The 26715-nt window shown below is 41.5% G+C and overlaps 1 protein-coding gene across 1 annotated transcript in view; it reads right to left on the bottom strand.

The window, feature by feature from the left end:
- st18 (ST18 C2H2C-type zinc finger transcription factor) overlaps positions 1-17197 on the bottom strand; it is a gene marked incomplete at both ends in the record, with an annotated part of 55244 nt that extends 38047 nt beyond the window's left edge. The window contains 2 exons of the mRNA XM_083781086.1: positions 15912-16086; positions 17144-17197. Of these exons, the coding sequence (XP_083637212.1) occupies positions 15912-16086; positions 17144-17197 (229 nt within the window). The remainder of the gene's footprint in view (positions 1-15911; positions 16087-17143) is intronic.
- Between the last annotated feature and the right edge of the window lie 9518 nt (positions 17198-26715).

The raw sequence follows: 26715 nt of genomic DNA, 5'->3' as shown, positions 1-26715 counted from the left end.
GGTGGGTGCCTGGGTGGATGGGTGAGTGAGTGAGTGAGTGAGTGAGTGAGTGGGTGGGTGGGTGGGTGGGTGCCTGGGTGGATGGGTGAGTGAGTGAGTGGGTGGATGGATGTGTGGGTGGGTGGGTGGGTGAGTGGCTGAGTGGATGGATGGGTGAGTGAGTGAGTGGGTGGGTGGATGGATGGATGGGTGGGTGGGTGGGTGGATGGATGGGTGGGTGGGTGGGTGAGTTGATGGGTGGGTGGGTGGGTGCCTGGGTGGATGGGTGAGTGAGTGAGTGGGTGGGTGGGTGGGTGGGTGGATGGATGGGTGGGTGGGTGGGTGGATGGATGGGTGGGTGGGTGGGTGGGTGGGTGGGTGGGTGGGTGGGTGGGTGGGTGGGTGGGTGGATGGATGGATGGGTGGGTGGGTGGCTGAGTGGATGGATGGGTGGGTGGGTGGGTGGGTGGGTGGGTGAGTGAGTGAGTGGGTGGGTGGGTGGGTGGGTGGATGGATGGGTGGGTGGGTGGGTGGGTGGATGGATGGATGGGTGGGTGGGTGGGTGGCTGAGTGGATGGATGGGTGGGTGGGTGGGTGGGTGGCTGAGTGGATGGATGGGTGGGTGAGTGAGTGGGTGGATGGCTGAGTGAGTGGATGGATGGATGGGTAGGTGGGTGAGTGGGTGGGTGGGTGGGTGGGTGGGTGGGTGGGTGGGTGGATGGCTGAGTGAGTGGATGGATGGGTAGGTGGGTGGGTGAGTGGATGGATGGATGGATGGGTGGGTGGATGTATGGATGTATGGGTTGATGTATGGGTGGGTGGATGGATGGATGGATGGATGGATGAGTGGGTGGATGAGTGGGTGGATGGTTATTCCAAACTTTTTATTAATAAAAAAGTAACAAATATTTGGAACAAAATTCTAGCATAATGTGCAACCGACAGAAAAGAATGAGACATTTCAAAATGACATCAGATTTCCCCCCCTTTTTTTGTACTACTGTATTTCCCTGATGCTGTGTTCCTGGTGCACAAGCTATACAGTAATTGGGTGTAAAGTGAATTATGGTAAGCACTTTAAGTCATGACAGCTGTCTATAAGCATCGGGGACATGTCTATTGGCTAACTTGACCCTTGTTTCGAAAACAAAACAAATACCAAAAAAAGAGAATACTGCAGTCGGGGGGGGGGGGGGGGCAGGTCACTGGAGATTTTCCAGACAAACGCGGCACACAGGGGGAGGGGAGGGGAGGGGTTGGAAGAATAAAAAGGACAGGCTCAGAATCTCATTTTAACAGACCGCACACAATCTGGGCTCCCACAGAACTATCTCTGCCTGACCGCTTTCTATTTATCCCTTATCAGTGTTTACCAACCGCTAGTTTTCTTTCATTCACACTGTGAGGCAGTTCTCTTACTATCAGTCAACAGCTGACACCGTGGAACAGCCTCAAAGGCAAGAGGAAGGGATCAAAACTAAACCAAAGCTGTTTAAACAATACAACAGAGGAAATAAATTCATAAATCCTAATTCTTCCCAACCCACAAGGGTACAAGCAGATCCTTTATAGTTAGGCCAACAAACAAAACCACAGCCAATGAGGTACATTACAATCAAGGTAAATGCTGAAATAGATTTAGAAAAAAGGGGAGAGGGGGGGGGGAAATCCCATGTCATTTTAATTAGGAACATTGCATGGTCCTACCGTAACTATTCACTAAAAAGGGATTTTCTTTTGTAACTGATCTTTTTTTTTTTTTTTTTAAGAAACACCAACAGAGTCGTTCTTATTTGTGTTTTTAGATCATTCAGATTTATAGTGTTAATCTTTTGCCTGACATATGAAACATAACCCTAACATATGCAAGATTTTCAATATTCTACATTTATCAACTATATGACAACTGATTGCTTTACAAAAATATATAAAATGCTCATCTCATAATGTACCAGAGAAATTAATTAGAATTAGAATGTAGGGCCTACATAATTGATATTCTGAGGATTACTCCCGTTATCATTACACAAAATTCAATACTCATTCAATTCATTACATTATGGATTTGAAATTAAATTACATTGAAAGTGACTTCTGTTTCAATCATGTTTCAATATGATTCTGTAAGCCATACCAATGAAAACATACTTTTCAATGAACACAATGAACAATATTGAAAGAGAATTAAAAACATTATGAGTGATATTGTTGAGGGCCTAACAAACAATATAATATTATACGTGGAACACGATAGAAACAATAGTTTAAAAGTTAAAAAAGGTATTGGTGTTGATTTTTGTTTTGCTACTTCATTAAAAAATTATTTAGAGCAGCACAATTAATTTCCAATCATACGCACGCTGCTGTTTGTCTGGAATACTGTTCAAAAGTTAAGTAATTAATTACATTTATCCTTTCACCAGCTGCTCAGCAGCAGATGGAACATTTCTGAGACCTCGTTGAATTACAGCCACATAATTCATTTTCCTGGATTAACTAAGTGAAGTTTGGAGTGTGGAAAAACAGGTACATACAATGTGTTTCAGATGAACACGCACTTCTCATGTCATTTTGTATAGTTTCAAACATGAACAACCCGACGGCAACTTTCCCCATATAGTTCACATAGTGTCAACTTTAAATCAACGCAATTGTATTACTATTTTATCCAAAACTTGATGTTAAATTTCTATTTCTCTTGACGTCACTTTGTGGTGGGATCTAAAATGATATTCGTGTGTTTTTAATGACACCCAGTATTTGTTCAAGACAAGCCTGTGAGAGAGTTGTTAGGCACTGAGGTACCATGGACAGTTCCTGTGGGTTGCCTGACATGTCGACAAACAGGGTAGGAGCTGAATTTACATCCTTGTGCTTATAGAGCACAACCAGGATGAGAGCAATGCCTCTTAGGTATCCACGTTTAAGCTCACATCTGTACCGGCGCTTTAGCGTTGCATATGTAATTAGAATGAACAAAGTAATTGGTGTGTGTGTGTGTGTGTGTGTGTGTGTGTGTGTGTGTGTGTGTGTGTGTGTGTGTGTGTGTGTGTGTGTGTGTGTGTGTGTGTGTGTGTGTGTGTTCTTCACTAACGTAACCACAATACATGGCTCATAATGTCCATGTTGCAAATGTGTCCAACTTTACGAAAGGAGTCAGGACGATCATCCAGTGACTTTGTGACACGGCACAATGTATTGCAATTATTTCACTTCATTACTTCTTTATAAAAAGGTGTCACCTATGTTGACAGAGCGGTACTGAAATAACCTTATGATTAAATGTCAGCTGAAATGTGCACCCATTACAATCTCAGAATGCCCCCAGTTGGCACAAGCGTAACTTTTCTTAGAAAAGTCAGAACAAAGCACATGGGCAGGACTTTTTATGTACACACAAATCTCAGAAGGCTCGTAAAATGCAGTTAAGCAAGTTTACATTCATTTGATATTTCCAAAGGCCTACGGTAGACTACTGCACACACAAACCAGAAACCATTCATGGACTGCTCATATTCGACATCAAGGTAAATCTATAGCTTTGTTTTGTCGGAAAGTGTATTCATCCAAGCAGATTCTCAGCCATGGCCTGAGCGCTATATGCAGCTTGATAAGTAAATGATAAACTTTTCCAGTCAACATCCCTCCAACTAAATCAATGGTTGCTCTGGACACCTCTGAGTGCTATGTCTCCCTGTGACTTTAAGTGTAAAATGTGAGCCCATTTACTTGCTCACTCTCGCCTATGAACTCCCCAACTATGATATTACATCCAGTGCAACAGGATCTACACATTTTCAAACTTTGCCAGGGTTAACATGACCATAACACAAAGAAGAAGAAGAAGAAGCAGAAGCAAGGCCCGAATGCAATGCAATACAATATGATATATGACACACTGTTCAGATGTGGTATTACGTACAGAGTCAAAGTTTAAGTGCATTAGGCTCAGTGGGACTGTGTGTACAGCTGTCACTGTCAAAGCCACCCACAACCTGACAATGCTTTGTCTCCATACACAATACTAGCATGTGTTCCATCTAAGACAAGCTTAAACTCCACACAAATGCTGTGAATTTAATCTAGGTAGATATAGCATCTCATGTTATCTGGGTGATCAAAAATAGGGCATGCGTTTAAAAGAAAAAAAGGAAAAAAAACACAACAAAAACAATTTGAGCCATTTAATCTCCTTTCACGACACAAATCTGCACTCATATTTCCATCGATTATTATTTGTTGTGCTAACATTCTCATGCCTCTGCACGACACCGATCAGAAATATATTTTCTAGATATAGTCACATAACCTTTTGTCAGACTACAAACAACACAATTGTCAGTGTATTTTCTTTCCCTCACACAGTGTCAGGACAAATATACAGAAAGTCCGGCACTTGAGGGAGAAGAAAAGTAACGAACAAGCTTGTTAACTTCACCACTCTCGTGCCGTGCATGCCTTTTTTTTTTTTAGCCCTATTTCAAACGGCAGCATCAGACCAGCCTAAGCAGCTAAAATGCATGTCTTTCTCATGTCCGATCTCTCCTGCTATCACTGACAATAAAACGCTGACCAGCGTGACAAATGTATTAAAATGAAAAGAACTTTGACACAAACCTATATACTTCTGTGATCCCAAAAGTTTGATTTTTTCCCCCAGTCTCTTGATAGCTGAGCCGGTGCGGCAGCTTTGAAAGGTAGTCCCCAGGAATATGACATACTGTGCCTTTGACAGCGCGGAGATAAGCACCTGCGTTCGGGTCCCTTTTTACGTCACACCTCCCCATTCACAGCCCTTCAACATGATGCACATTTGCACATCAACAGCCACCAACCCCCCCCACCCCCCTCCTCCTCCTCTCATTCTACTCCCACATCCGCAAAACACACAAACAGGCGCACAAGGAGACAGATGCATGCACTATAGCTTCTACTCATGCGCGTACGCTCACACAAGCGGCACAAGCCCTGGACACAGACATTGCAGATTGATGTAGGCTAGCTCGCACTCAGCCACACACACACACACACACACACGCGCACGTGCATGCACACACACGCAAACAGGTGAATTATTTTTGCATCTTTACTCCAGATTTTTTTTTTTTTTTTTTGTCTTTATTCTATGGATTCAAAGAAGTTTTCTCTGGCTTTGTCATAAGACTATAGTGCATATGCCCTCCCTAGCTCCCCATACATCACTCATCATGCAAATGAGAGGGAATGTCACTCCTTAGGCAGCAGATGGCCAGGGATGATAACAATGGCTCAACAGACCAGTTTCAGTGTCTGCGAATTTATCTCTACGGCAACAACAACAAAAAAAAATAAAAAAAATAGGTGATATGAAAACCTTGTCTGGTAATTCTATTCCCTCCCCTTTTGAATGTTATTACCTGTCAGTCTGTTTAATTTCTCTCCTGGACTGTTTGAATATGAAAGCTTTTGTCCAAGGCTTTCTTGTCACAAGAGGGCCAGCTATCAGTAAAAGGCAGAGACCTGGAAATGATTTTTGGTGACTAAGGAAGGCTGCTGCCTAGCAGTTATTTAAGTAATTAGGTGTAATTCCTCCCTGTAGGCCATATTAGCCTCCTGAGTTAGCTCATGCATTCGACAGGCCTGGATATAGAGAGAGAGAGGGGAAGATTGAAAGAAGAAAGCACTGGGGGCCCCGAGACATCACATAATGCAGCTTACAAAAGCCCCAGCCGAAGTGATGTCACCCCACGTCCTGCTGACTCCTGTTCATACAAGCCCCCATAGCAGAGAGTAAACAGTGGAAGCGTTTAGCAAACAGCGCCAGATTACAATGACAAAGGCAGCCACACTTCTGGGTGGAGCCTGGGGCAAGCGGGTGTGTGTGTGTGTGGGGGGGGGGGGGGGGGGGGGCGGGGTGGGGTGGGGCTCGGGCTTCAGGATTTAAAATAAGTGATACCCATAAAGCATTCCCCCCCCCCCCCACACACACCCCACACCTTTTTTTTATTTACAATCAGTACATTTCTGCAAGCAATGCCGTCGTGAGACGAAGTATAAATTCAGCTTAACCCAATTAGACCCGAGGACGATTCTACAAATATCTTCTAAATCATGAGAGTTTGCTGAAAAAACCTATTTGGCACCGACCCCCACCTGAAAATATGTTGTTGTTCCAGGGACCCCCCCCCCCAACCCAGAAGCAAACATTTTAGTTAAAAACGTTAGCTCTGAAGAATATATATTCCAAATTTGTGCCAACATTTTCACGTTTTTTCAAAAATAGCAGACCTACAAGCTCGTAGAGTGGCACTCGGTGCCGCGCTTTGAGCTTGCAGATCTGCTATTTTTCAACAGCTAAAGTATAACATCAAGCTATAAACACCAAAAGGGGATCTCGTCTAAAATGGGTTAAGAGGCCTCCTCAAGATCCAAGCGTAGGCCATCCCCAGCTGATGGTAGGGGCCACCCAAACATGCTTATCTCTTGGTTATGTCCCCTGCTCTCCAGGGACTGATGTTGTGAACACAATGTGTAATAATATATTTTCAGTGCTTTTCTCTTTTTCTTTTTTGTCATCTGCGTATTTGGTTATGCAAGGCTGGGGACTTGAGGATGGAGCATATCATTACTTAAGGTTTTGGCAGTTGATCATCACCTTGTTTAATGCCTCATTTGAAAGTCTAATTTGTAACTGTCTTGAAGAGCCAATTCATGGTACACACAGTGAGAGAGACATACAAAGAGACTAGTCCTGCTTCATTTTCCCTTGCCTTTCACCATTTTGTGCTCGATAATGGTCTGAAAATATGAAAGTAAAGAAGCATCTATCTGAGCTTCTTATCAAATAATGAAACCATGTTCTGTCTCTGCTGATGCAGACACTCTCTCTCTGCAAAAGCTACAACAACAGCACTCGTTTCATGTTGTAAAATAGACAATATTACAACATTGCAAGAGGAACAGCTCGTGAAAAGCTATCTTGACGAACCATAAGTGAAAGAGACTATTTTGTTGTTGAAAACATGTAATAATCCCGCATTTTTGGCCCTCACATCTGTGGAAATGTGTAACAATAGTTTTCATCCGTGGCTAGCTCAGAAAATAAAACTATACTGATCTGTCAAACTATTTCATCAACGGAAAAATGTGGGCATAACTAGAGAGCGCTGATGGAGAAAAGCACGAGGAGTGGGTTGTATAAAATTACATGTCAAACAAGGGTTCACGTTTAAAAAGTCCTGTTCATATTTGTAGAAAGTGTTTGATTGCATTTAGAAGGGTATTACGAGGGGTCACGTCTGTGTATCTAAAAGCTTTTTGCATTCTGCTGCAAATTATGTAAGCAAAGTGAGATGTCACCGTGACCTCACCCCATTGTTTTTGAGCACCATACCTTACTCCTGTGAAACCTACACAAATATGTTTGCCTGAATTCTTCTAATGCACGGTAAAGATCAAAATGTCACCGATATAACTTTCACCAGCCCCCTCCTCCACTCTCCCCCCCCCCCCCCCCCCCCTCCCCCCCGTTCCTAAAAGCAGCGTGGCTAATTTCAGATGGCAGCACAGCACAGCCCAAATAATAATAATGCACGTTTGTTCAGACCGTGGCATTGAATATGAAATATATATACACAGTAACGTGAAACCATTTGATTTGAAGTAAAATGCTACAACGTGGGTCTAAAATCCCAGGTGCTTGCAGTCTTTCCTTGGTGAGTATAGTGCAATCCGTCTGTCATTGTGCGACCACTTGATGGCTTGTTCATCAGAGAAAGTCACATAAAAGGACAAATTAATTTAAAAAAATCAATTTGCATATGCAAATTATGAGTAACCAAGCCTAATTGCATGTTGTTGATATATGGCTCCAGGATGTAGCACTATCTTTATGTTGAGGGAATGTTACTTTGGAAATGCAGTTTTTTTTTTTTTTTTTTTTTTTTCCTATAGGGATAATTATCTTCACTGCATGTCACCGTGTCTCTCAGTTAAGGAAATTATTAGATTGCTTCCCCCCAAATCCCCACTGGGGTGATTTGTGTGTGACCATGCAGCTTTACATTATATTCTAAAAAGGCAGAGTAAACTGCTCCATAGCAACCTTATATGGTGGCCATCAATGATATATGTCAATGTTTTGTGGACAACAATATAATTTGGAAAAGAATATTCAGTCTCTACTTGAAGTGAGTCTTTGGAGCTATAGCTCTTGTTACATTTACAGTAGTCTCACGTTGCCGGATTCGGAGATGTCCACTGTTGCTGGAACAGCGGCTATTTTCAAATTGGTTTTGCTGTGGACCGCCTGGAACCCCCCCCCCAAGGACCCCTGGGGGTCCCTGGAGGCCCGGACCCCACTTTGAGAACCAGTGGCCATAAGACTTTGTATTGGTTCTGCAATATAGTTGTCGTTTTTAAAGCCCTGTGTTCACCCTTTGTCAAGTCCCGCCCGTGGTTGTGCCCCTCTTCCCACCCATAGGTTGCCGTTTCGTGGTTGGACAAAACTCTTTTCTCTCCATCCACTACCCTTGAAATAACATGTTTTTCAGTTGCTTCGTATTGATATTCTGTGCATTCAATTATTATTTTAAACTTGGTGTCAGTAAAAAGGAACATCACAGGTGCAGCTATGGTGACTGGGCATATCATGTTTGTTTTTAGTTTTTTCCAAAAATGATGTTTTAGCAAATTCAACATAAACAAGGTGGAACCAGGGCGGAACAAGGCAGAAAGAGCCTGCTGGTTAGTCAGTCAGGGACCAATCAGAGGGCTGACAAAGGGTGAATTGTTTTCACCCAGGTGTTTTGCAACTACACTGAATTTCGATGTCATCAGAAGCATCTTAGGCTGCAATCAGTTTGTCTGGCAACGTGAGACTACATGATGTCTAAAACCATTTAGGCCTGACGTTGAAATAAAATAAATTTCTTCTTAATCCTGACAGTTTTATTAAAAACCCATGTTTCTATGTCAGTTGTTCTCAAACATATTCATGTCAAGGACCACAAATACATAGCATATGACATGGCTGCTGTGACCCCCATGATTTGCAAAGATTTGAGTTAAAAACACCAAAAAGGTGTTAAACGCCCAAAATGGGTTAAAGCCGTGTTTCTCAAACATTTAACGTCAAGGAGGACCCCCTGCCCAAATTGACATGTATTTGGTCGCGGACCCCCATCTGAAAAAGGTACCCCCTATACATAAAATTCCAAAATGTTCACATCTTTTCAAGATCTTAAAAAAAAGAAATCAGATCAACAAGCTCACAACACATTGGATAGTGACGCATTGTGAGCTTGTAGATCTGTTATTTCTGAATAGCCAAAGTATGGGTTAAAGTGGTTAAACTGATTATGACGCAAACTAATTTAGCTGGGGACCCCTGGAACCCTTTTAATGGCCCCTGGGGGTTCCTGGACCCAAGTTTGAGAACCACTAATCAAATATTTTTGGCTATGGGTTATGACATGTTCATACAGCCCTCATAGCTGGTGTATCAGTGGCTCAGAGCCTAGTCTACCTGAAGGCCTCAAAAGTCTAATATCTCCCCCGGTCCAGAGGGATATCCCTTTGGTCTAGTGGTTAAGATGTTGGACTTTCAAGCAGGAGGCCCGAGTTTGAATCCCGGGCGTTGTGTATTAGCAGCTAAGGTATCCAGTGCAAGGTCCAGACACAACGCCAAATTGGTTGGAATACTCTTCTACATAGCGAGAAAGACTATACTCAAGCTTTGGATTCATAGAGACGTTCCTACACTGGGACCCCCTTTTCCACCGGTTGGGAACCGGTTCAGTTCAGAACCAGTTTTTAGTCCATGAGCCAGAGCTCCAAAGTTGGAACGTTAATTATGAATTGAGTGGGCAAAACCATACCTATATTAAATTGTTTATAGGATCAATATAAGTAAATTAATATATGATAACCCTTCCACAGTATATTAGCTTTTTCATATTTTATGTTTTTTGCATATTTTTATGCCTAATTTGCATATTTAATTTTTTAAGATTTGTAATACAATAAATCATTGTCTTTGTGTAAGTGATCAACTGGGGAAGTTTCATGGTGATAACAATTTAATATAGGTATGGTTTTGCACACTCAATTCATAATTAACATTCCAATTTTGGAGGTCTGGCTCATGGACTAAGAACCAAAAAGAACTGAACCGGTTCCCAACCGGTAGAAAAGGGGCCTGGATGATTGGTACAAGGAGGTAATGACTGTGGTTCCTCTGGAGAAACTGACTTATCTCCTCCGTGATAACATGGAAGGGTTCACGAAGGTCTTAGATACAGTGGACCCTTCTAGACTGCGCTTCAATGTACCTTATTGAACGGTAGTGAATAACAAAGACTCTGGTGACCTGTAATGTACAATTATGTCAAGAGAAATGACATGATTGTGACATGACATCTGTTGTTTTTTTTTGTTTGTATTTTGTTTGTCGTTTTCCTATGTTGTGTTTAAAAAATAAAAATGTGTGGTTCTATATACATTGAATTGCGATTGTTCAGCTGTGAAATTTCAGAGCCTCAATAAAAATACATTGAAAAAATATATTTTACATTCTCTAATTGTGTAGACTTCTTGTAAATGAACTAATGCATGGGGCTTCCGTTGGCCTAGTGGTCCAGGCGCATGCCACATATCGGCTCTGGGCCTGACAGCGCGTTGTGTGTTCGAGTCCCGTTCATGAGGACCTTTGCTGCGTGTCCCCCTTCTCTCTCTTTCCTGTCTGTCTTCGCAGTAACTATCAATAAAGGCACGAAAGCCAAAAACCAATCTGAAAAAAATAACTAATGCAGATGTTTAACAAAAATGTAACTCTTGAGAACGTCAAATGAAACCAAATGAACGTGTAAGAGTCTATTTGCTTTCATTTTACGCTCCGTTTCATTTTACGCTCTCAAGAGTTAAAGATCTATATGGTTCCATTTGGTTATACCAACTCTCCATCATTTAGCTGGGGACCACCTGGAACCCCCTCAAGGACCACTGGTGGTCCCAGGACCACTGGTTGAAAACCACTGATGTTCAGTACATGCCAGTGTTGTTTTTGGCAGCCAATTTTGATTTTAAAATAGACGATCTACAAGCCCACAAAGCGTCGCGCTGCGACGATTTTCAGCATGCAATAATTGTAAAATGACTAGTGAATCTCTTGTCCACTAGTCCCTTCCTAACATTTTAGTCTAGTTTTTATTTGTTGACAAAATGGTCAGTATTACGGAGTCTTAGTTTTAGTCAGCATAGCTTTTTCATTTAGTTTCCATGTAGTTCTCGTCAGTGGAAAACGGTAGTTTTCGTCTTAGTTTTAGTCGACGAAATCAACACTGCTGCTATGTCGAACTACCGATGTTTGCCGCTCTTTTGCACCGTATGTCTAAGCTCATGTACATAACTGCTATTTACTGTACTATGTGTATTTATCTAGATATCTTTGAAAAGAATACTCTCCTTGACTCCCCTCCCCCCTCCCCCCCTTTTTTTTCCTTTCCTGGAAAACATCGGAATAATAAATTAAGCTTGCACAAAACAAATGACTCCCTCTGATTTACACATGTAAACATGTGTGTGACAATAAACCTGATTCAGATTTTGATTCTGGAAATGCAGACCGTTATAACGTTAACATTATCGTGGTTCCCTGGATGTGACTGAATCACATTCGTCAAGTCAAAAATGCTGAATTATTCAGACTTGAAGACTATAAACCTGCATCCACTTATCGTTTTTGAGAGAGAGTTGTCATCATATAATGAATATACCGTCACCCAAATGCACTGGTAATTAGCGGTCAACATGTTTTATTTAACTATCAAATGGCTGACACTTGAGACAGAAATGCTATAAATATTGTCAGGTAAGTCGGAGTCTGGCCTCGTTTGCCTTGGGCTCATCATTATTTTGTGCCATCAAGAGGTCAGGTCCTGATCTGGGGGTCTCTGGGGGTCTTTTCCCATATCTTCAAGTCAGACAGACAAGCAGACAATGAAAGAGGTGTCGCCTAATGACTAGATGTGCGTTAGATGCATCCAAGCACCAGCATCCAAACAATGGTAACAGGTGTGTATATTATAGTATGTGGCTTTGATAATAACATCAGCCATTTTACTAGAATGTCTAGACATTTGAAATACATTCTCTACTGATCAGTAGACACTCATCAGTGACTCAGTTTTAACATCTTTAGTATGGCAGAAGTCTAAGAACGTAACTAGCCTATATGGTTTATCACTATAATACAATAACCCATTAAATATGGGAAACTTCATCTTTAGGTATAGACAAATTGTCAGAAAAGTTTAATGTGTGCTCGTTTTCAAATCTTTGTAGCACACTTTGTATGACAAGCCAGCTTTATTATGACTATTCAAAGATAAGCACAAGAGAGAGAGAGAGAGAGAGAGAGAGAGAGAGAGAGAGAGAGAGAGAGAGAGAGAGATCCTTTTAATGTGGATTGCTTGCAATTTTTTGATTGCACCAAGTACACAAAGCTTGCTGACACGAACCGAAATGCAAATGCCCTTTGAGCAAAACAAAGACATTGATTCTAGCTTTGAGTGATTAATGGTGGTTGGCCATTGATTTCCTTTTGTTTAGATTTTGGTTAACTTTCTGGAGACACAATTATAATTTGTTTCCTAACAATAAATCCAATCTAGCTTGAGTATATTAAATTTCCCTATGGCCTCTTCTGCGTCATTTTACATTTGCACTGGATTGTTATCAAAAAGGTGTTGCTATAAATATCAGCTGTTTCTGTTTATATTTATTAGATTTCTGATTAGATATTGTGTTTCTCTTGGAAGGTGAACGCTTCGTGAGATTCTGAAGAATCGGTTTACAGAGTTCTGCATGACATGTCCGGCACTTATTTTAAAGCTGTGCATCACATAAGAACAACATTGCACAGGTATGTACATGTTCATATGAGATCGAGGAAAATAAGGCCATTTTGGGGGCAGTTGTTGAAAGAGCAGTAATTGTCCTTTTTGAAAAATGTACAGCAGCTTTATTAAAAGTTATGTTTTTGACTGCTCATGGCCCAAAGTGCTGTACATTTGCAAGTCAATATGGTAATATGGTAAACTACTGTACTGAAAAGGCTTTTGCCACATTCTTCAGATGTATAACTTTGGTAACTTCCACAGATCCTGACGTTTATACTTTGTGATTTCTCGCATCATCTCTCCAAGATAGTGATAATACGATTTCTGTGTTTTTTCGCTGTTGAGAAACAAACTGGATTATGAGCAGATCACTACATAAACAGCTTTCTAAAAGGAGGCAGCTATTTTAAAAGACGCTGAAGAAATGCAAAGAGGGATTTAAATTTTAATTTGAATTTATTCCAGCAAGTGAAAGGTTCTTTTGAGAGGGGATTTCAGCAAAGATGATGGTATTTAAAAGTGATAAACAAGCATCTAAACCTCCAGTTTGGGGGGGGGGGGGGGGGGGGGACAGTAATGTTTCTTCTTTCTAGTGTAAGGGAGGAATTGGGCTTGCTATGGCCACATAACATGAAGTAATGGTAGTAATTAAAATAAATAAGTTATATCCATGGAGATGTTCTCTGATCTATGACAAAGATCGTTGTTGCATTTACACACCTATATATATGTGTGTGTGTGTGTGTGTGTGTGTGTGTGTGTGTGTGTGTGTGTGTGTGTGTGTGTGTGTGTGTGTGTGTGTGTCCTCAGCTGTGAATTCATGAGCTCTCTGTGCACTTGGCACGACATACTGTACACCAGGGCGCTAAAATATCCACCACACCTACAGTATTCACATGTCATTTTAGAGGCATCTCTTTCTCCATGTTGGGAACGGACATCCAGCAGACAACAATCTCTTTAAAACAACAATCTCTTAAAAAAAAAAAAACTCTGATCACATCCTGAAGAAGACATCCTGTTTGCCCAAAATGTCGGTTCAATAAAACATTCTTGCAACGTGACGATACGAGCTGTGCGGCCTCTTTCCCTTTTTTTCTCCAAGTTTTATCTCCTACGGTCAGCACCTCCCCACTACGGGTGTGCGCTCTATACCTCTTTGTTTTGAAAGTAAAAATCCTTCCAAGCAGTTTACCCGCATAGTTAATTCTTAGACATTATTAACCAAGGCACAGTCAATTCCTCAGTGTACATTTCATTGTAACCAAATGGACTCTTTATACACTCTGAGACGAGTTACAAATGGATAAATGAACATCATCAGCATTCTGACGTGTCCATACACTCACTTTTGGATGACCACTAAACTTGAGGAACCTATGCCACACAAGACAGACAAAAGAGTTGCATCATTTTGTTGAACAGTTAATCCGAGCATGGGCAGTGTTTGTGCATTTTGCTATCTTCGGAAAATGCCAGGAAAAGCGCTAAGTAAACCCATTTTACAAGACTCCCTCACACGGATACAGTGCCAGTATCGGGATAAAATTTCACACCGCAGCATGGCTCAGTCACATAACCTAAGCAGGCTTAGGAAAACGGAACACTTCAAACTACACAGTGTTGCACTTTCTGCCTTTTTTCCCCTCTGCCTGTTTCAGCAAACCAATGACTGACTGACTGACGAGTTCCACCATTAACAGGCAGAGTAAAGTGATAGCTGGATATGGCACGTTGATACTACCGTTAATGCTCAGAGTCGCTCATAATGGCAGACTATGGGAGTGTGCACCTGGCATTCTGCATTCTAGCCTGGCAACACTCCTCCCTTATAATTATACTGAACACACAGTAATTCAGGGTTGAGGCTAAAATACGTATGCTGTCCTCTGAGACAGCTTGTTTTAATGGTTATGCAGAAGAGATTCTAGAAGTACAGATGGCAATATGCCTTTGATGCTATTTACAGACTTTGCCCCACAAGGTATAGAATGGCACATTATAGTGTGAAGCCATACTGGCCTTCTCAGAAACTGAACTGACTCTAAACTTGCAACTGCATTTATAATGAAGGTCCTGTTTAAAGCGTGTGTACCGTAATGGTAATAATTAACCATGTACAGTACATGTATCACATATTGAAAACTATACAACCAATGCATTTCAAATTCAAACAGCCCCCTGTTCTTATTGTGTCCACATAGGGGTGCCTTTGTCCAGGATCCAAAGATATCTATTTAGGATTTAATGTGCTGTAAAGATATACAGTATATCTACTCTGTAAGGTTGTTCATATCTGGTACATATTAGGCAAAATAAAAATGTTCCAAAGCAAGAATTCAAATGCATTTTGTGATGGATAATTAAAAAGAAATTGTGTTGTTAGAATAGTTAACCTCCACTATAAAATAACTAATTGGGCATAGCTGCTGTTCATTCCACTGAAGAAAATATCTCTTTCTAAAATATTCAGAATAAAACAAATGCATTCCTGACATACAAATCGCCAACTTACAGTGAAGAGTTCAGGAGTTCACACAACAACCATCAAGGAAATAAAAACTAAAACTTCGTATTGTATGGGGGGAAGAAAACAATGAAAACTCCAGGAATAAAGTTTTGCCGCATTAAAGTCACATAGGAGCCACATTAGCATGTGAAAAGAATAAACAGGAGCATTCTCAGTTACACACTCCACCTGGCTGCGAACCAATGTCCTTGTCAGAAGTCCACCCACCGCACTGGCTTACTCTGAAAGACCTCCTGGGGTCCGCAGTGACCATTCACTGGGTTCTCTCTTTCTCTCATGCACCTGTGACTGTTTTTGTGTTTGCTATTTTTTGCTTTGTCTTTTTTCTGGCAACGCTGTATCATTGGAGACACACTTTCCCTCAAAAGGAATTCTCCAGCCCAACAATGTGGTTTGTTTGTTCACCGGATATGGCGGGCCAGAGAGTCAAATCGAAAAACAAGTCACCCACAGTAATAATTAAAATTTTCCACAAGAAAAATAGGCTGAGAGACATCGGACTGTGTCCTATGCAGTAAGAAAATGGACTGGTTTCTTGCCTTGTTGTGGGGTTTCGCAGGTGCAGTTGGAAAGGCTCTCCTCCTTGCTCTCCTCGGACAGCTCATCCGGCTTCTCCATGGTCCTGGACCTTAGAGAGCTGCTTTTCCATTTTCCAAAGGACTTTGCCACAATCGCTTTGTCTGCTCCTTTCATTGTTTTCTGTAAAACACATTTACAGCATGACTTCCCAGGTTTATCCCTCTTGTGAGCCATCTGCCCCCTTTTTTGGCTCCCAGTAAACCTGGGCTCATCTTTCCCCAAAACCAAAGTAAGAGAGAATTAGGGCATTGTATGCATTCTCTTAAGCATTCCAGAAAATGTCCTGATTGCCCTGGCATCTTTTTTTTCTTTTTGCGCGCGAGAGAGAGAGAGAGAGAGAGAGAGAGAGAGAGCTTGGACATAGTTTTTCTCCTGACATTTTACAGTCCTGTGTGGAAAGTTACTGATTGAAACGGAATAAAACAATCATTTTCAAAGAACATACATTAAACACTAGATGGAAACTAAAGTACTAAACGAGCAAAAACAACAACAAAAACAGGTTTTCACATTTAATCCAACTTAAAGGGAATAAAAATAGCACATTATGACCTAATTGAGTACTGTACAGTCCACAAATACTATTATAAGGCCGATAGGGATTAGCAGTAGAACATACCTAGTTATCTCTTTCTGAGTGCCAAGACTGCTAGCAGTGAGCAACTAAATTTCAAAAGCTGGCAAATCCAGTTGTCTCCTAAATACAGAAAGTACTTAAATCCAGAGCTAACAGAAGAAAAAGACGGATAAAGGGTGCTCTGCATATCACCGAAAAGCTTGTGCACTTTCAGAATCACTGGCTAGGTTAAACAAATATGCTAAGTAGAGATCAAAACAATCCTTTGATCTGCAGCCTAGTTTCCAGAGGAATGGCTTGGCTGTTGTTGTAAATAACTTGTATAAATCTATACCATTTGCCTTCAGGTAATATCAAAAGTGCCAGGGATTCACAGTCAAAATACCTTGTGGGTAGGATACAGATCAGATAAAAAGCATATAAATATTTTAGCTGTATCATTGTGTTTATTGTAGTTGGCTTTCTACCTCATTGATTGACATTTTTTTTACTAGTAGTATAGCTACCGCTAATAGGAGAAATATCACAATGTTAAAACGCATTCTACCTCTTTCTATTTTGTATTTGGGGCTGGGGGGAGAAAAAAAAAATCACTCCTACCTCCAGGATCCCATTCAGGTCAAACACAGTGTAAAACATTGTGTCAAACTTCATACAAAAGAGGCTTGAAGAATTAGAATGCAGAAGCTATGCAACTTGCTGACTAACTTTGCCCTCTGTTTTGATCGAGCACACAAAGAAAAACGCTGTCCATTCAAAACAGACAGCATAACTCTTTTCAGAGAGGGGAGGCCGTGAACAAACGAGGCCATGTCCTGATCTACAGTCAGTTTCCCATCAGGCAGGCGTGCACAGTGCACAGTGCACGGTGAGAGCAACTGGGACTGGGACTGACTGACACCACACTCATAGCCAACAGAACAACTTTTGTGCAACTCACTATCCTCCTTTGGAAACATCCCCCGCCCCCCTTTCTATCCAACTTGAACCGGGTGTGTTTTTTCCACCCCTTCTTTTTTCAGCTTATTTTGACCACTATCTCACTCAGCTCCCAGTATAAGATATTCTGTTGGTTTCCAAAGATTTTCACGTCGAGGAATCCCAGATTTGCCTGTGCTGGACCGCAATTTGAAAGGATGTTTTGCCATGGGGCCCCAATATAAGAAATGATTCATGTTCAAATTTCTTCAAAATGATTCCACACATTTATTTATTTCTCGAAAATAGCCACTTATCTACAAGCTCACAACACATCCTGGTGTGACATGTTGTGACCTTGTAGAATTTTCTGCGGACCCCCTGGAACCCCCTCAACGACCCTTGGTGGTCCCCAAACCCCCCTTTGAGAACCGATCATGAAGCAAAAGCATGCAAATTAATAGAATGCTAATTAATAAAAGAATAATTCACTTAAGCATTTTACATCACTTCCCCATTTTCAGTAATTAGTTTCAAAATTAAGCACTGTGGTAGGCTATAGTAACATTTAGGCTATAAGTACAGTCTGTGCTAAACTTTGTTGTTGTCCTGTAAAAGCCTGATTTATAGGCCAATTCGTACTGTTCCGCTGCGCATCACAAGGCGTTGTGAACTTGTAGATCTGCTACTTTTCAAAGATGGAGAGTAAATTAACATTGAGCGCTTTGCTGTAAACTGACCTCTAATTGTTTAAATAAAGCCTAATATTAACACATGAGAAGGAAATGTGTCTAAACCGAGTGTAGTGACACTTTCAGCATAAAAGAATAACATACTCAAATATAGCCCGATTTCGACTGCAACTTTAGCACTACACCACACCACACCACACTGCATCAAAATATCTACCGTTTACATTAAGTACCCCCTTGCAGTACCCCCTCCCCTCCTGGAGAGATTTGAGGTAATGTAAGGACATAGGTACCGTGGAGGTCATTGTTTCTTGTCTAACAATGTAATGTAGCCTGATGAGTGAGTACTTCAGCTATTGGCGAGAACCTACCTGTGATTATAATACAATATAAATGATTATAATATATTACAACAGTGATAATATTAATAATACAATATGTAGTATTATTGCGAGTCGCATTTACTATGGAAATGTACATTTTCCGTCACCCCCTCATGACATCATGTCTTCAATATTATACCCATATGGGAATGCCCATATACTGTATGTATACACAGGGGCGGCCTTAGGAATCTGGAGGCCCGTTTCAAGACCCTTGATGCCCTGATGCCAGCAACTCTACATCTGACCTCAAACCCTCAGATATCCATATATGGAGCTTACCTGTTCTGACTTTCCATATTGTTGATCCTTCCCCATCCATCCTTCCTCTTCGATGTCTCCCTTTTGACTGACACCTGTCCATTCAAACTCTAGACAGGCCTGCCATAAGTTATTACTACTACTGTAGCTGGCAGCCGGCAAAAACAAATGTAGGAATGAAGTGTTAGTGGCTGGAGAAACAGTACAGAGGCATTGGTAAAGGTTAACCAACTGGTAGCCCTGGTCCATAGCCTAGCCCCTTTCGGCACCCTCGGTTACCTTTTCTGAAGTTTGGACGCGGCACCCTAGAGTCCCTGACGGCTTATTCATTTTTTTTTTAAGTTTTGGCTTCTCTGAAATTCCCTCTCCTCTCTCTTCCTTGACTTCCTTATTGACTTCCCATTGTACCGACTCCCGAGCGGCGACTGTCTAGCTGCGTGTCCCTACGTTACTGCCTCGCACCGACCACCCTGCCCTGGTGCGGGAGGCTGCACATCTGCATCCTATGGAGGGCGGAATAAGCTGTCGGGGACCCTAGGGTGCCGCGTCCAAACTTCAGAAAAGGTAACCGAGGGTTCCGAAAGGAGCTAAGCCCCCCATCACATGTATAATATGTAGCCTACTTTTTGGCCAGAAAGGGATTGTTTTTCCACCGGAAAATAAATACTTTTATTATATTATTATTATTATCTTTGTATTGGTGAGTAGGTAAAACGTTCTTTATATTCCCACTACAGAAGAGAGGCTGGTCTGCATTTCATGCGAGAGCTAGACGCCATGGCATTAGGGCTATGGAACAGAGCTAACCAACTGGTATATTTATTCACCAACCAAGCACTACCAACTGGCATAAATACAGGAAGCTCTCTACTTACAGCACAGACTTCAGTTGACTGGCAAAATGGCATCCTTTTATAACCAGCTGGAAGTAATGAGCCTGGACTATACCATTTACTATGGTACTATGGGGGGGGGGGGTATCCTGACATGGTCCAGCCCAACCCTTACTGAAACACATCACAGGCAATTGTTTTGTTAGGCATTCAATCAAACCTCAACAATAAAACTCCACATTATTGCACTTCCCAAACATATTGCACCTATAACCCACATTGCACTTGCCCCTCATGTTTGTTAAGCACCAAGCATTTCCCCAGGTGGAACTCGTTGGCTGAGTAGTGGCCATCTCAGCTAAACAGGAAACATTATTCAACAATAAAGTCATGACTGTGCGAAATACAAATTTAATTTAATTTAAGTGCCAATATGCTGTGCAAAATAAGTAACAGGGGACCAGAGTACTGCGTATACTTTTAGGCACTCATTTAGTACCACTTTGACACCACTTAGCCCAATTCCTTGCAGTGGAAACGAAGGTACAAGTAGGCGGTGTGGGGTGGAGTGGTGTGTGTGTGTGGCCATGGCAGTGGAAACTGGGCTTAAGTCTCTTACACTGAGGCCTGCAAACATGCACCATAAGTGGTGAAACCATAATGCTAAGATAACAGATAGGCTATGTAGTTAGCAGAAGGAGATCAGCCATTAAAATGTGTGGGAAATGACATTTACAGTACCAACATTACAATCTGGACCTATACGAAAAACATATGAGATGCATCATGCAGATCAAGGTTTGTATTCTGAGTCAAACCTTACATTAGCCCTCCAAGCAGAACCCAATGGTACTGAAGTTTCTGACATTTTTTAGACCCAGACCATGGGGTCCTGTTCCAGCAGTATCCTGCCACCTGGTACGCGGACTACATAAAACATAAACAACGTGGATAACGCCTGTCTGCGCTCTTTGACGACTTTTTTTCGTGTGAGGGCTTCTGAATCTGTGAAGTATAAGTACCCATACATGCCGCTGCGAATATCTCCTGTGGCGCGGAAGCCGTTAAGTATTTTTAATCTTTGTTTGACCGATTTGGTCGCTTTGATTCTTCTCTTCCTTCCTTGTTTATTGACACCTCATTGTACCGCCTATCTGGCTAGCTAGTGGCGCTATAGCTATGACAGAGCAGATCAGAGGCAGTGACGTAGCTGGCACAAGCCAACGGCACACCGGGAGGCGGTACAATAAACGGTAAACAAACAAGAAGAAATAAAGCGACCAAATCGGTCAAACAAAGATTAAAAATACTTAACGGCTTCCGCGCCACAGGAGATATTCGCAGCGGGATGTATAGGTACTTAAAGTTCCCGAATTCAGAATAACGCAAACAAAAAAAGGCTGTCAAACGCCACAGATACGATGTTACGGAGCATATTTATGTCCGCGTTCCAAAATTCCCATACGAAAATACAGTTATGAACAGGGACCCTACAATAAAGCGACATCCAAATTTCAGAAAAGCTTTATGGAGGGTTCCGAGAGGGGCTAACCTTACATTTACTTTCTTGTGTATAGGGCAGGCCTATATGATGATTTCCTTTTTTCATAGACGTGTATATGTAGGCTATATATAGCCTAACTTTAAATGTTTTGATGAGTTGAAAATTGAGGACCCTGATGTAAACAGTGCTTTTTCTGGGTTTATGCTTGCAGCAGTTTCTGTAGTGATCTTTCGTGGCTTTCGTTTGAAACGTACCCATTCTACAAACTGAATAACATTTTCAATCAATCAATCAAAAGTTCCTAAACATCAAGTTGTCAACTACAGCATATCAAAATATAAACTTACCAGCGCTGATGTTTTTTTTGTTTTTTCCCCCTTTTGTGTTCACTAGTTCTCTTCCTTGTCTGTGTGATTGCAGCAGCTGTGTTCACTCACTGTTGTGGTTAAGGAATCAACAGTCCCAAATCCCAATAAGTATAAGGTTTATATGAGGTCAAGTATTAAGCTTCTGGGAAACGTAATTCTGTGCTGACTGCTGAAGACAAGCCATGCTTATAAACCCATGAGATTCCTGTAAATCATCCATAGGTGATTGAAGGATACAGTGGGCTGCAATTAAGCTTTTTTCCCCGACTCCCCCTGTGTCCTGAAAATTTGATTTTGATAAAGAACAGAATGTGCCATATTCTTAACCAGCCTGCGGCCTGCCTCAGATGCAATGGAACTGAAAACTGGACGTGAATTGGATTGTTCTCCGTATCAACTTGTTAGATGGCAGCAGCCTCTGTGGTGGTGTGGTGAGATCATGGGCACATGGGAGACATTTGTGAAATGACAGGTTCTTCTGGGTGTGATACCGAGGGAATGACTAACTAAGAGGGGTGCTGTTAGAGCTTTGAAAAGCAGTTTTGCACATTACTTTATCTTGTCAATCAGATTCCTGGAATGGAAGAGGTGGCTGGTGATAACTTGAATTAATTATTCTCTCATTGCACGCATGTGTTAATTCATGCTAATTAATGTCCCTTAAAGGCCCAACAGGCTGTTCAGAGTATAGCGCCACCTCTGGCATACAAGGGCACTGATAGATATATCCATACGAAACTTGTGAAGAGAACACTATACTCACAAACTACAAAGTCACTGTATGTAATACCCAGAAGTATCTGTACAACAAATATCAGGAAAGTATCAGGAAAGTATAATGGGCCATTATTCATGTTTTACGTAAATAATTGCATGTAAGCCATAAGGGATAATGTATTTTACAGGCACATGGTAGCTGTTCTGCATGATTGCCGTGGCATTCTCAAACATAATTACAATATATAGAACATAACTTCCTCGTGATTGCAATTCAATAAATATTCTTAAACATTTTTCGATAAATTCCAAGTCGCTCTGCTACGCAGACGACGAGAGAGAGATATAGAGAGAGAGAGAAAAAGAAATCTCTCTGACAAGAACAGAAACAGCAAGAAGTTCTAACAAGGAAAAGCCTGCCAGGTGGCGAACTGGCTGCACCAACAGAACGCACAATCTGTCTGCTTCTCCTTCCAAACCATTGACAGCTGCCATCACCAGCCTTGCACACTCGCACTCAGTGGCTCCTCAGCTCCCTGCCCATCCCTCTTTAGTGTTTCCTCCTAACCTCAGAGACAGGGTCACCTGGCCCCCATAGACGGCCGTCTGTGGGGGCCTGCTGGCCCACTGGAGACCTGCCTATATGGGGCCCCGCGTGGCTCCCCAGAGGTCCAGCAATTCCACTTTGTTATGCAAACCGAGGGGGCAAATGCCTTTGACCTGAAACCATAGCATTTCTCTCATCAGTTATTCTCAACCTTTTAAATTTCAAGGACCCCCCCCCTCCCCCCCCTGTTTGATTAAAAAAAAAAAAAAAAAAACCTCTGGGTGTGGGACCCAATCTACACTGTAAAATCCTCAGTTTCACTTTAACTCTGAGTTGCTGACCCCGTAAGAGTCCATTTGGACACTGGACCCCATTATATGATGCTCAAATCTATGTTTTAGGGGAGATTTCCGACTATCAATTGCTGATAATTATACTGGTACAGTGCATTATCTCCTTGACAAATATTTGCGTTACAGCTAAGGATACTTCAGATTTATATTAATTGCAGTGAAGCACAACACTGTACAACAGAGTTGTAGAATATTGATTTTTAACACATTTGAGTACCAGTAGCCTAAATGTCCTACATTGAAACAATTTGTATTAAAAGTGAAACTGTTTTTCTCCCAATGAGTGCAAACAGAGGTGCATAGTAGATGCACGGAGGCTAAAATGCAATGTTTTACAAAGCCAAGCATTGCAAACTGGGGCTAAAAATAAAACCTTGGCAAAGTTATTCTGATCCCTTATTGGTCCCATAGTTTGATTTCACATTTAGCATTTGCATTCCCCTCCGCGTAAACATTTCATTCTTCCCCTCCTGCAGTACAATGCGACTTGAGTGACTTTGGCAGCAGATTTTGGATCGGTGCTCTCTGAATCCACCAGTGTATGTTATCAGCAGGTAAACAAGCTTTCCAACAAAGCCATAATGGAACTGCAAGCGGCATAAAGAGGCTCATCTCAAAAGCTATACAACCCATCAAAGCCGGTGTCATTTCCCCAGCACTGCATTGCAGCTGGAAAATGCATGGCTGTTAGTTACAGTTTAAATTCGCCCTGGCTATTTTCAGACACTTCAAAACTATTTCGTATTGATTATTTACTTGTCAGTTAAGCAGCCAGATTACCCAAATAAAACAACGGCTTTTAATGTTTACTAGAGTCTTTTGTGATTTTTGTTTTCTGGGAGGGAAATAGGAAATGGTGTCATGCACAGAAATCAATAGGATTTGCAGTATTGGGTATTAGAATAATTGTTTTTCTACTGCAAATGAAATAGTTCTTTCTATATTTGGAGGGATTACTGATTGCTCTGAACTTAACATGAACATAATGTTGCCATTTAAATGAATAGTTAAGCTTATATCCGACACTTTCTGCTCACCAGATACAATCTTGTTAACCACTTGGATGGTTGTCACCAAACTTTCCACATATTTGCCTTTTGGGTACAGCTCAGCTACACACAACTAAACCTACGCACTCTCCTCCCAGTGAGTGGAGAAGAAACCTTCAAAGCCTTCTCTTTCATATGCTGCATTATCGCCGTGGCAGTAATTATCCATAAAACTATGCCATCAAGATGGTGATGATTTCCAATATGAACCCAATAAATGTGTTTAAATTTTCGAATTATCATATTTATGTGGATATGTGTTACTAATAGTGATTATGCTCTCCATGTGGGTAGAAAGAGCAAACATCCTGATGTTTGCGTATTCTGACATATTTCTCAGACATTTCATCACACATTTAATCTGTTCCCTGTCTATGGTTTTCCACTGAACCTGCAGTGAAGGGGAGGTGTGTGTGGGGGAGAGAGAGAGAGAGAGACATAGAGAGACAGTGAGAGAGAGAGAGGGACAATACTGGATGAGATTATGAAGCATGTCTGTTAAAGCATGTCTGTTTGATCATCGTTCTGTTTAGGTGAAGTTCTCCACTTGGTCTCTTCAGTCTCCTGACAGCTGATATACAGTATAACCTAATCTCTTTTCCTCACCCCTTTCTTAGGCATGAATAGGGTAGAGATGTGATGGCATTAAGTCGATTTAGTCCTTGGTTTGCAGTTTCAGCCTTAATGCCATCTTTCTTGGCTCTTCAACAGACTCCGCCGCTCCGTTTAGATTTTTGAAAATATAAAATGTTACAATGCCTTCCTATTTATTTTCCATCTATGCATCATTTGAAGTTCATGCATATATTTAACCCAACAGATAATGCTTGTTTATTCGCAAACCCTATATTACAGTGTCAAATATATAGGGAAATGCAAGACAACTTGTGTATTAGCTTGAAATACAGAATATATCGGTGACAAAGAGAAAGATCTGAGACTATTTGACATGCATTGTGATTCCTCTCTTTCACATCACCGAAATTTCAACATTGCTCTATCTAAACCTTTATTCAGTTCTATCCGGTGTATGGTGACATGCAAAGAAAAGCCATGATAATTTATTTTTGAATATCAGCTGACATTTTAAAACTTACAATAATACCCCCCCCCCCCCCCCCCCCCCTTCTCTCTCTCTCGTAAGTCTGTCGTATGCAACTAAAAAGGGGAAAAATGGCAACAACCTTCTATTCTACTTGTTGCATCATGACCGATAGAAGATACCATTTTCAGCTTTTGGATTCTTGCTTATTGTTGATAATACAACAGTGTGATCTTGATTCGGTGTAGAGTTCCTAGTCTCCACTCTCCCTACACAACCTCTTCCATCAAAAGGTTTGACAGAATGCAATATCCCTTGTGTCACAGTCGAGCAACATTCATCAAAAGCATAAACCACCACTATCAATTGTACTATGATAAAAAATAAAATCAGGGAATGGTTGAGTACAATGTTTTTCTGTGTAATTTGCAGAATACACACACAGTGTAATTAACTGTGAGGAAATATCAGTGTGAGCATAATTTTATATATATATATATGCAACCTATGCAACCTCTTGAGGGAAATTGTGAGGCTTTGAACAAATATGAGTGAAAATATCATCTGTCCTCCTAGGTGTTGGTGTCAGACAAGGCAGTCTATAGTGGCGAAACTAGCCCAAGACTGTACACATGGCCATGTTAAATCCCATCCGGCCTGATGAGAGTGAGTCCCAGCAGCACTCGGCTCAGTGGGGGGCTGTAAACATTTACACTAAGAGCCTGCAGTCCAGTGCACATGGCTGTTGCTTGCCAGCCACCTCGGTATCGAATGTTGTGTTACATATATTTGTCATTCAGGCCGGTCTCCCCGAAAATTGGAGGAATCACACCATCAATTTTTATGAAGAAAGCCGTCCAAAATGTGACAACTGGCTTATGCTAAATGGAGAAAATAGAGCTAAACATTGTTAAAACACCCCCTTAGACCCACATGGTAGAGTGCTCGACAGAGAGCTGCTATGCTCCCCGCTGTGAACTGGGAAAGTGATGTTGGTGCAGTTCCTTCTCCATGAGGTCTGCCCCGTTCTTGGGACCCGATTTGAAGCCTTTTTGAAGTCTGTTTCCTGTAGCGGTCTGCCAATATTAACTAATGCTTACACAAAAGCAAAATAAGAAAAGCTCAAAATGATGCCTTTTATTCCTGATTTGTGCTACTGCGTGCAGATTCCAAATCCCTCATTTTTGTGATCAATACAAATATTTAATAATACAAGTCAATAATGCGTTTATTTCCCCCCTCCCACACACAAGTACTATGCAATAATTAAAAAGGTCTTTTTAACAGTACGCATAGAAATCTTCCATTTCCGGAAGGCTAGCCAGTCTTCTTCAAAACTGGCAGGTGGTCAGTGGTGTAATGAATTGAGTTGTTGTCCTTGAACCAGAGGAAGTTGTTTTCTCTTTTCTAAAGGATGCATTCTATAGGCGAACCACCCATCATTTACATTTCTGAGCTTCCGCAGGAATCCACGGATGAGGCTCGACGATGCTGCCAATCTGCAA

This window comes from Protomyctophum parallelum (genome assembly GCF_964188405.1).
Source record: "Protomyctophum parallelum genome assembly, chromosome: 14".
NCBI classification, from domain to species: domain Eukaryota; kingdom Metazoa; phylum Chordata; class Actinopteri; order Myctophiformes; family Myctophidae; genus Protomyctophum; species Protomyctophum parallelum.
The sequence above is the reverse complement of the archived record's forward strand: the minus strand, read 5'-3'. Positions and strand labels throughout refer to the sequence as shown.